Raw genomic sequence first — 12429 nt, forward strand, 5'->3', positions numbered from 1 at the left:
ATTTCAGAGAAGCAATAACTAATTTGCATAAATCAGTAGCTGTCTAAACACTTTTTAAAAATACTGGTTAAAAATCTGAAGACGTTTTAATATGAGCTCTCAGAACCTACCATTTCTTCCTTTACTTCAAAGGTTCATGAAGTATGCTTTACCTACTTTATATAGTGTCCTCCGGTGGTGTGAAGGAGTTTCTGTAAGAAAGGTCGCAAGCATGCATGTCTTCTAAAATGAGATTGTGCAGCTGGGTGCTGTGAGGTTATAGGGGATGATTTTTCTTGTAATTCTGGGGTACTCTTACTGCGTTTATTTGTGTGTGTCTAAGTTCCATCTTCGGTTCCTTTTTATTGGAAAGGAAATATCTGCCAACTGTTATAAGAGGGAAGAGGTGTTATAAGAGGGAAGAGGTCTTTTTGTAAAGTATTTTGGGCACCGAGTAGTTGAGGAATTTAAATAAAACCATCTGATCTTCTAATACCAAACTTATTTTCATAAAAACTTTCAGTTATCTGCTAACTTTTTTTTTTTCTGTAATTACATTGTATAAAATCCAAGCCAACATACAGTGATTTTTCTGTTAAGCAGAAGAAAAGTCTGTGTTTGGGGGAAAAAAGTAGTTTATTTGCCAACAGTGTGCTGTTTGTTCTTTAGAACATGGAAGAAAACAAATCCATGCCTGAGGGGCTATGGTCTAAGTAGATTAGTTTAAAAAAGAAAAAAGAATACTGACAAAGCACCTACTAACTGTATTCAGCAAAGGGAATTGTTGTATATTTTGCTTTTGTTTTACAAATAAATATTGTTATTTAGAATAAATTAATATTTCTTCATTTTGTTTGAAATAGGAAAAGGGAGTGATTATTTTCTTTTTCTTACCACGTATATTAAAAGATAAAGAGGATTGTTATCTTGTATTTAATTGAAGTATTTCCACGCAAGTGTTTTCCAAACACCTATTGTGTAACTTAATTATGTGATGTCATAGATACAGGTTTTGAATAAGGGATGGCTACTGAAGGAAAAGCAGAAAATCGGTTCCAGTTTGATTGTTCAGGGCTCCAAGACAGCAAATAATTTTAAAATATTTATCTATATTTATCAGTCATCATATTAATTAACATTGTCAGTGATTGGTCAACTCATTTAAATTTGATTAGAATTCTAAATGAGCACCTGTAAGACCTTTTAAAGCAACTCTGATAACATTATTTTTGACATATTCAACTTAAAAAAAAAAAAATTGCAATCAACTGAACATTAGTAGTCTAGAAAAATAATCAGGACTTCCTCAGCTTTCTGAAACTCCAGGTATTTATAATAAAAAATGCTGTTAATTACCCTTTTTCCCCTCAATGCTAAATGTAAAAGCTCAGGTGAATCTGACCTATCTATACAAACACATAGAAACTATGTCTATTAGCCTGCCAAATACATGGATACTTGACTGTTACTTAGATAGTATTTGAGTTTGAGGTCACATTTAGAAAGGAAGAAACTAAGATAAATGCAGCTCTTCCACAATGCTTGAAGTGAATTTGGAGTAGTCAGAGTTGGGGTGGGGGAAGAATTGGTGGTGAGTTTTTTGGTTTTGTTTTGTATTTTAAGAAAACAACAAAAAATACATAGGTCACTTCTTTTTATTATAGCAAAAACGTGAAGAGATGTATGTATTCTAAATGATATTTGAATGATATAAACATTGATAATCTCTGTAAGTACAGATAAGTAGCATATCTATCAATTCGGCAAGTAAGTGCATTTAAGTTCATTTTTCTAGAAGAGCATCACTTATTTTAGCAACATCTGCAAACTTGCATCTTTTTTTCAGGCTTTTTTGCCCTCGCCCTACTGTTTCAGTTCTCCGAATAAAAAGGTATATAAGTCAATCTCAAATTCTGTGTTTATATTTAATTCTTAGAAACCGTAGTTTGAAGTTAATTACCAGTTTCACACTGATAGTGTAGCTTGACAGCGTAGAGTCAGGAATGTTGCAAAATTTTTGCTTTCCCACAAGAATGAAAATTGAAAAAAAGAAAAGGGGTGGAGGGTATAAGTCTCTGTAATTAAGCTTCATGGTCGACTTGTTTCTCTTTTTAATCATATTTTGATTTACTGCCATTTCTTTTTGTCTGGCAGCTCCCTTTTTGCTACTGCCAGCTTCTGGAAAATTAAATAATTATTCCAGAGATAAATGGTACATTTCAGTACTCATCAAAATGTAAGGTATTCACTTTGATCTGTGTTGAGCGAGTGTGCCATCTGGTGTCTACATCATCTGTCCGTACTTTTATTTAAAAAAAATTTATACCTGTGTAATGCCATCAATAGATTTTTTTTCCTTTAAACAAAACAAAGAAATGGATTTTTCTGCAACTGTCTTGATTGTAACTTTTCCATTGGCAAAGGATATTTTAAACATTGAACTCTTAAAGAAGATTGGGTGACTTTATGGATTAAAAATTGTTATCTTGGCAAACATGATCATGATTTGTGTTTAGCAAGAGAGAGATGACATAAGCTGTGCAGTTCCAACCTGTTTTTTCCTCAAGCTTTTGAAAACCTCTAGTTTGCTTTATTCACATTCTTGATAGTTAATAGTCATTTCATCAAGTTACTTCTTTTGGGAAGTATTGGAAGTTTTCCCAGTTCTTAGTTCTGAAAATGTAGTCACAGAGTTCATAAAACTCAGCACTGTTTGCTAATCATTTTAGTGCAGTGCATTTGATAAAGTGCTACTACTCATTGAAGCATCATCAATGATCAGTGATACATCCAAATATACTACGCTTATTAACAGCCCTGTACACATATTTCAATAAGTTTGTTTTACGTAATCTTTGGAGGCTTGTATATATGATTTCCAAATCAAAACCTCGAAGATAAAGAGACCCAGTATTACCATGCTTGTTATTAGCTAACTAGTCAATAGAGAGTTTAAAATGTTTTGTTTTAGTGTTCTACTCAGCTTGTTTCATATCAGTCATCTTCTGCTTTATAGTAATGAAGTGACTCCTTGCCATGGACTTTTTATTTGGAATGATTCCATAGCATTCTAATATTTATATCCTCGTGTAGAGGAAGAAGTGGCAGTATAAATTTTTATCCTCCATGTGCATTTCAGTGAATTTCAATATTTAACAAGAGCACTTATTTGTGATTGTTGGGAATTGCCTTCCCCCTTTTGGACAGTTCTGAATCCTGTTGTTTTCCTTCTCTTCGACGGAGAGCTGACAAAGCAGAACTGCTCTGGGAGAACATTTTCCCTTCTGCTGCTGGTCTTGGATGAGCTGGCTTTTAAAGCATTTGTCTTACAGACAAAGGAGTGAGGGATAATGATGCAGTTTTCTGACAGCCATGGTGGTTTTGGGTCATGTGTGCACCACGGAACAGAACCCTAGAATCCTGAATCCAGAACAGAAACCTGCATCCTTGAACCTTATGAATGTCTTTTATTTGTTTCATGTATTGAATTTATTTTTCTGAGAATATTCAAAATTGTGCAGTCAATGCATTACTTAATCTTCTTGTTTTGTATGTTTTGTATCATTGTCATGTTGCTACTGAGTTGCTTATAAACTAAGGGCCTTATTTGAATGTGAAATTTAGCCATTCATTTCTAGCTTTTTTAAGTCCAGAATGGAGATGCCCAGTTAAGTGTTCCCTGAAATTTTGTGTTCTTTTTGCGTGAAAATCTTATCCTGTTGTTGATCACATTTTCCCTTAACATTTGTCATTCCGTTATGGACACTTCTTTTAACTGTCTGATTTTGTGTTTTCAGTACAATACTTCCTTCCATGGATTGAAACCACATTACTCCTGGTCCTCTACCGATTTCTTGTCCCATTTAATACATTCTAAACATGTCCCCCAATTCTAAATCACTCACACATCTGATCCACAGCATGTTGGATCATTTGTCCTCCATCATTTAGTATACATTTAGTATGGCAGTATTCTGTTTTTATATATATAGCCATTTATGTCCTTTTTTAAATTTCCTAAGCTGATGTGTGAGTTGCAAACCACAACAGTAGGCTGCTGCATACAACAGATGGATGTGTTTGTGACACAAAACATGATGGCTGAACGAAACCCATTTTGTATCCTTCTTTCCTTTGCATATGGTAGTATATGCTCTAGTTCTCCTAATTTCATCCTTTTTTTTTAGAGGCAATTCCTAACATTCTACACCTGTTTTTTATTATATTATTAAAATCCTGTATATTTTACTGCATATTTTAGTAACTGTCAGCCTAGATCATTACAAATTAGATTAGAGAGGGGCAAATAAATGCTGTTTGTTCTACTTTTCTTTCTTTTCTAGCATGATAGCTATTTGCACGTGGTGTCAACCACTTTTTCCTTGTAGGTAGTCTTGTAATGTTTTGTGTGAATTTTTAAGAAATTGGAGAGACAAGAGGCAGTTGTTTTGTCTCCCCTGCATTTAGAATGCAAAGTCAGAAATTAATTAAATAACTCAGAAGAGTGGTCTGTCTATGCCTTGCGGTGAGATGTTTCTTGGGCTTCTGCATATGACAGGCTTTGAAGTAAAAAAACAAAAGTGATGTTTTTGATGTTTGGGTTTCATCTCTCCAGACCGTTGCTGTTTCTGAGAGAGAGCATTAAGATTGCTGTAAAGGCTAAACACTGGTAAAGAAGGATAAAAGAAGGATAGCTCGCTTTCCAGTAGATGATTTCATTGAACCAAATAGCTCAGCCTCTTTACCTGAGGAACATCATCTGATTGGAATTTAAGAGCTTTAATTAGAAGTTGCTTTGCTGAGGTACAGTTACATTTGTTTCATTTGTTTTTTGCGTTCCCAAAATCTTACACTAAAAATGACTAATAGGAAGAATTTCATCTATATTTAACTTATTTTAAAATTTTTCATCTGACTTTTTTTCCTACTTTAAAAAAAAAAAGAAAACACTTTGATTTTATACTTGCATCTTAATTCCTTGATCCTTGCTCAGATTGTTCTGGGGTGTATTGCTAATTAAATAAGACATTTTATTTCTCTTTCATTTTTGTTCAATGTATGTTCTTTGTGACACAGCAACTAGATGTTTTGACTGTTCCTAAATTTTAAAAGTGAATAGCTTTCCATTTGGTTTTCTAAGGAAATTAAGTTAAGCAGTTACCTGCCTTTGTAATAATTTTGCCTCTAGGAACACGTTGACCAGTTAAGGCAAGATTTGATAAGAGAGGTGTATGTGCTGAAGGTAATAAAGTTTTTGGATGTCTCTCAGAGGAGCTGGATGGGATAGGTCAGTACTATCCCACAGTAAAGAAGAGGGTTTAGTTAAGAGCTTGGATCCTTTGCATTTCGTCTCTTGCTGTCCAGTCAGAATGTGTGTGGGGTAGGACTTGTAACGCGTCGTCACCTTCACTGGGGGATGTAGGGGGAAGTTGGGGCTGTTGTGGGAGACGTGGAATGGATGTGGTAAGGAAGGAGAAGTTAAGGAATCCCTAGGGAAGGGCAGGTAGAGGAACAACATGTCATAGCGTTAGAAGTCAGATTTGACTAGTTTGACAGCTCTATTATTATTATTAAAATATTTTTATATTATTTATTTACTAATATATTTATTTAGGAGTGCTAACTGTGAAAGGATATGAAATGAAAAATAATGTCTTCCTCCTGTGTTGTGATTAAGTCTTCGGAATAAGGTTATCTGATTTTCTGAAGGGGTTAAAGTCACGTAGGATCAGTGCCTAGTTAGTGCTTTAGTTGTAGGCATTTAGCTTGGGGGCCAACAGAAATCTTAAGCTGCTTGTGTGGTGTGAGAATGGAAGTGCCTGCATGGTGATTTCGTTGATGCAGTGGGATCTAGAGCTCAGTGGCTGCAGTCTTCCTGTAAATAGCAGGGAAGTGTCAAGAGTACAAGCATCTCTCCTGTTTGAGTCCATTTTTAGTGAATTCCAGAACTGTGCAAGAACAGAAACTGGGTTGAGATTGACAACTAATGACAGCTAATCAGCTGGCATGAAATGTCAACATTTGAAATAATTTTTTAAAGAAACCATATAAGTCTATGTATAGAAATTTAAATTGTTACATTGTTTAAAATATTACATTATTTTTATTGTATATTTTGAACCAGAATTTTTTGATATAGAGAAGTCCTAAATTGAAGGAATCTATAGTATTAAGTTAACTGATGTTTTGATTAAAAAAAAAATCACTGCATTTGTAGGCATCTTATAGTGGATTACCATTTCTGTCTCCAAATAAGTTCTGAATATGAGCAAGTTTATCATAAATGTAATATTTAGCATTGGACATCTATAACGCTTTAAGCTTTTATTTTATAAGACATGTTAAATTTTAAGTTGTCTGTGGCAAGTATATGCAGATGTGTATAATATCTGATTCTGCCCATTAGTAACAGAAATTATTCAAAGTATTTCAAAAGGCAAATATAGAAATTTCATGGCAAAAACAATAATGAAAAATACTAGGCAAAGAAATCCAGGTTTATCTAATTCTTTTCTGTGAACCTGTAAGGTAACTTTAGTGAAAATAAATGTAAAATTACAAATGCCTAATTACTCAAAGGCTACTATTGGAAATTACAGAAGATTTCATTCTCAGTTGTGAATTTGATGTTATTTTTCATTGTGAGTGCTGGCAATCGTATAATGATTCTCAGCAGAACTCAGCATTGCAAATGCGTTTAAGCGTGAAAATTATTTTGGACAAACATAAATGTAAAAATTTGTTACTTTAAAAACACACAGAATACCTTACAAATGTGTACATCAAAGATGTTGATTTTAATGTTTGCTTTCTAGTGATAGTCAAACAATGTATGTATGAAGGTTTAGAAACCTAATGGAAGCATAATGCAAGTATAATTTAATGTGACATACCTTGTCATTATATAGCACGTTATATAACACATAGCAGACAGATGAAAAACCATTTTTTTGACAAAGGCGACTAAATTATTTATTAATCTTATCTCTCCATTTGATGAAGTTTAAATATGATTCGTCATTTTTTAAAACATAGTTATTAACTTGCAATCTTTTCCACTTAGTGTAAAAAATAGTTTCATTATTTTTTATATATTATGCATATAATTTCATATATATTTAATATATTATGCATTATTGTCCTGCCTAAACATGGGACTGTGACAATACATGTACTGGCATGTACTTCTACACCTACTTATTTTTAAACTTTCATGATGAAATCTTGCATTCAGCGGTGTCTACATGTATTAAATTACCGGAGTTTGTAAGTGTTACGGCATTGTAAGCTAATGTCAGAGGTTGGAAGTAGTAAAGCTGACAGTGTACAGATGTCTGATCAAACTTTTTTTAAACTAGTTTTAATTTACAGTGACTCTGAGATATTTATAGCATGTGGATGATGTGTAGGCCATTAATAAACACTCAAGATGGAAAATATTTTTCTTGCAAGAATTGATCTTATATGTGATATTAGTTAACACCTCTCATACTACATTAATAAGTTCAGGTACTTCTAATGGTTCAGGTACTTCTAATTGGTTCTTCCAGATTTGAACTCTTGGGTATGTGTTGAGTGCCTTGTTAAAACAACTGCAAGGAGTGTTCGCTGATACTTTTCTCCATAAATTCTCATTGTTTTCCTCTCCCCTTGACTGAACCCATAAGTGTGTGTAATCTAGTGAAAAAGATGTTGTTTGGGGAGTTAAGGAGATTTGCATTGTTTGTGCTCCTTTGTATAGGGAGAATATATGTCAGTGTGCTTGGAAAAGATGGTGTAGATGTGCATAATCCAGTAATAGTGATCTAGAAAAACAATTTGTACTTAATAGTAGATTTTGAACTCTTCTGTCTTCTTACACTTAGATTTCATCTTTAATCTCAACGTCTAATTTTAACACATATTAGAAGGGAAAGGAAAAATGTGTCATGAAATCGAGTTGTGGAAGGTAGTACACCTCAATTATGACTGTATTACTAAAAATGTATTAAATATATGTTTATGTATTAAATGGGCAAAGTATTACTGTGAAATATCTGGAGAATGATTTGGAATATGGTTTCATGTTGTAGTGCTCTCATGATTTTGTTATGGAATTTGTCTTAAACACATTACACACAGCTGCAAGCTTGGACTTGGAATATGAGAATATTCCAGATTGTAGATCTTCATTTGTCCATGGGGGAAAAAAAAAAAAGTAATATTTGCAGGTATTTAAGGCTTCTACTGTCTTACAATTTTTCAGGCATTGTCCTAAGGAAATGTGAAAGAGAATCTCAATGATAATTGAAGTGTTGCTCTAAGAAGGCACAAAATAGATGAGTGTTTTCCATTTATTGAGCCTTGAAGTTCCATTCTAGTACAGAATTGACTCTTGCTTTAAAGCAGAATTTTTTTTTGGAAACAGTATTTTTTTCTAACTTGTGCAGATCAAAATCTTATGTAAAGAGGTACATATCTGTTGAAGTGGCAGCTCTATTTTCAGTATAACTACTTTTAATTGTATATAAAAATACCAAACAGTCTTACTGCGAAACTATGAAATCCCCTTCAAAGAAGACCCTGGGAGAATCATGATACCATTACTTTCTTCAGAATTTGATTTATAGTCCAACTAATTACAGCTGTTTTAAGATTTTTTTGTCCGCTATTTTTTTCATTTTGAGATGTATTAAATTGCTATGTATTAAAAAAAGAAAAAAAAAGTTTAAGAAATCATAACCTAGGCAGTGTTGTGGATTTTAAATAATAAAAGTATTTATATTTACCTTTTGGCTAGTTCTGTATATTTATATCCAGAATCTAAAGGTGTTTCTCTAACATCTGTTACCGTAGTTGTTTCACAGTGGTTCTGTAGTTAATGCTTTAAATGATATCCTGTTTTTGTTGAAGTTTTGAGTAATTAATAAATAGCAAAAGCATTCCATGTTACTTTGTATTGAATTCTAAATGTATTTTCTTCCAGAGAACTAGAGGACGAAAACGAAGCTTTGTGCCCGAGGAAGAAAAACCTGAGGTTGGAATATAGTGTTGTTTTTTTGGTTTGTTTTGTTGTTTTTGTTTAAACACTTTCACAAAAAAATAATAATTAAACTTTGGGTAGAAGTGTTACTTTCAGTACTATAATTGAAAATATTTGCTTTCCTTCCCTCCTTTCCCCCCATTCCTTTCTTTTGCCTTCTGCTGTGGCAGGAACGGATTCCCAGAGAAAGAAGACAACGGCAGTCTGTTCTGCAAAAGAAGCCCAAGTCAGAGGATTTAAGGACCGAATGTGCTACATGCAAAGGGACTGGAGACAATGAAAATCTAGTCAGGTAGGTTCAATGATCTGACCCTATGAGGGATTAAAGTTCCATCTTCATCAGTTTGTCATCATATTTATAACGAAGAAAATGTGTTTATAAAAAAATATTTAGGGAAACATTAGTTCAGAAACATTAACTCGATTCACTTATTGACCTGCCAAACACATTTACACTGTGGATTAAGATGTAAATAACCAAGGTAATCTGTTTTTCTAACACAAAAGAATTAATTTTCTCTTGTCAGGATGAATTGTCAATGTTCTATAGCAGGTCAGAAAGATAAACCAGCAATTTAATGGTATTAAAGCTACAGGACCATCCTAAAAGTAATTAAATTAGTATCATCAACAATTTTATGAGCTGTAGTGTGGATTATGAGGAATTTATGCTTTAAAAAATGTGCTAATGCTACCTCTATTAATGCAGATCATAAAAGGGTTTGATAATCATATTTCTTATCTGAAACAGAGGTGGAAAAAAAATGTTGAATGGTGTTTTAGTAGGTGTAGAAATCTAATTAAAGCGTTGAATAGCTGCTATGAATAGCTACCGTTGACCAAAACTTTGGCTGATTTTTACTTTATATCTGGCATTCTGGCCTCTTTGTGAAGCTGTAGAAACTGCTCAGAGCTCTAGAAAGAAGAATAATGGAGCTTAGCAACCAGAAAGCTGATTCTAATTGAATCTACTGAACTTCCATTAAAATGATCTCATAATAAATTTAGATTTAAAATAGCATTTTTATTTAGGCCCTGTATGCTTCAGTTAGATTTTTATGGAAAAAATCTCTTTAGTGCAGATATAATTGTTGTTTTAACTAGAAGGGTTATTCCAAAACGCATGTTACCATTTCTTTCAAGGAATCAGTTATGGCAAAAGTCAGAATCAATGATATATGCAGGCTAAATGTAGCTTTAAAATTAGGATGTACCCCAGATACAGGTATCTTGTGCTCAGAGCAGCTTATTTTATATATCAATTACAGCGTATCATGTACCATAGAAGTTGATACAATTTCACAGGTTGTGTGCCAGATTGTTTTTATTATTCCCCAGTTGGAGGCAAAGTACTGCTAGGACCTCATCAGTAACTCATACATGGACAAGCTACTACTGCTCAGTAGGACTCCCAGTTCCTGGCCAGGACCACACTGAAATATAGGTGCCGAGTATTAAGTGATTATTAACACAGTAACCCTGATGGCAATTGATGACAACTGTGTTTAACTGCCCATAACAAGAAAAAGGGCTATCTTCAGCCTTACTCTCAGAACAGTTGGCAAGAAATAAAAGGTGAAAGAAGGCTATTTTGTTGTGGGAAGGAATCCTGGGAACACGTACTGTGCCTTAATGTAAAAAGGGCTGTGAATTAGTTTTCTTCTTCAGGCTTTTTCTGTAAGTGTTGAATACCAGATTTGAGGATATAAAGAAGGTTGGGAAATGCTTTCCACAACTGCATATTTAGGCTGAAAATTAAAAGCATAACAGAAAATAAGTGGTGGTACGTCTTGTTTACTGCATGAAGAGATCTTAGTAATAAACTCTAAAAAGAAACTCTATCTTAAACCATCCTCATAATTAGGCTTTGAAGCAGATTAGTAGTCCTGCATGGGAGGAGAAAAAAAGATTCATATGTTCTAACCCTTTGTTTAAGATTCTGTGAAAAATATTTTCTTAGATCTTCTTTCGTATTTTCTGTCTTAGTTGTAAAATGAGATTATCAATTAAAAATTTGCTTTTCTTCAGGTAATTCATATAAAAAGCAGTAGCTTTATCCAAGCTAGGTGACCACTGCGTTTAAAGTCTTATGGAGGCATATTTTATGTGTACATTTATGATTCTAAACTATTTAGGATTTTTTTGGGGGGTGGGGGGGGTATGGGGGGTGTACCTAACTTTTGATGAGAGTAAATTTGCTGACTGTAATAATATGCTAGCTATGTAGGCTTTCTGCTATGTAGCCAAAATTGTGGAGGAGTGTGATCCATGTTGTTAGTATGTCAAGGAAAGTTTACAGAATCCATGTTTCTCTTACACTGTCACAAAGGAAGAGAAACCACCTTTCTCACACCTGTACCATCATACAGAACTCCTCAGTAGTAGTATAAACAGAGTGTTATTTTAAATAGAAGTTTAAAGGAAAGAGATATTTAGGAGGGGAAAGAAACTTTTTTCCTTTTTTTTCCCAGATCAGTTTTGTTTGGCACTGATCCGTTTGTTATTAAAGCCAAATGTTTCTCAGAAAACAATTAATTAACAGTAATTTTTCATCATCTTTATCCTTCATTCAACATATATTTTGCAGTTCCTGGATTTTATTTTTATTTTCACATGTTCCTACGTATCTGCCACCAAGGGAGGTTTGGGGGGATGTTATAGAAGATTTTTTTTTTTGAATGTGAAAGTTGATCACTAAGTTAAGTGAAAATGTACCACTGCTGAAACTGCAGATTTGAGGAATAATCTTGATGGTGGGCCCTTCTAGCTTTTCTTGCAGTGTGTTACCTGAGACGGGGCTGGTTGCATGACTCTTGAAAAGTCTGTTTTTCAGAAATGTGGTTTTCTAAAATTTACATACATGTCTCACTTGGGTTGCTAACTGAGCAACTACCAGAGGAAAATAAGCAATTACCTCTCTTATTTCAAAGATTGCAGTGCTGCACACTCCCATCTCCCCACTGTCCAAAACACAAATTGCTTTGTTTGTCACACGTGGAGGTTTGTTGAGGTAATTCAAACGTGCAGCCTCTTACTATTAAGCCTTTTGCACTTTGTGTCCAAGACTTTATAAAACAGGAACCTGTTTAAAATTAAGTGGTGTCTGAACAATAAGACACTGGCTACTAATTTGACAGCACAGTCTTTCATCAGCTACAGTTCAGTGAGGTTTTCTGGTAAATTACTGAACAAATTTCTTGAACAAAGATGAGTATTTAGTAATCTGGAATACAAAGTATTAAATTGTTCGACCAGTTATTACTGTTTGACTAACGGAAATTCAGTTTTTTTGATCTCAATTTCACGTTTATTTGCAGCAGTGAATGGCTGAAGGATTATTCTTTATCTGTGTCTTTATTTAACCTGTTGTTCATATGGATGCAAATCTTTAAATAATTGCCTGTAAAGTGCTTTAAAATTACTCCTAA

General features: G+C 33.7%; 1 protein-coding gene across 1 annotated transcript in view; it reads left to right on the forward strand.

Moving 5' to 3' along the window:
* Window positions 1-12429, forward strand: part of PHF14 (PHD finger protein 14) — a 163155-nt gene that overhangs the window by 57361 nt on the left and 93365 nt on the right. The window contains 2 exon segments of the mRNA XM_040547426.1: window positions 8945-8995; window positions 9172-9293. Coding sequence (XP_040403360.1) covers window positions 8945-8995; window positions 9172-9293 — 173 coding nt within the window.

Source organism: Cygnus olor, chromosome 2 (genome assembly GCF_009769625.2).
Source record: "Cygnus olor isolate bCygOlo1 chromosome 2, bCygOlo1.pri.v2, whole genome shotgun sequence".
In the NCBI taxonomy this organism is placed as follows: Eukaryota; Metazoa; Chordata; class Aves; order Anseriformes; family Anatidae; genus Cygnus; species Cygnus olor.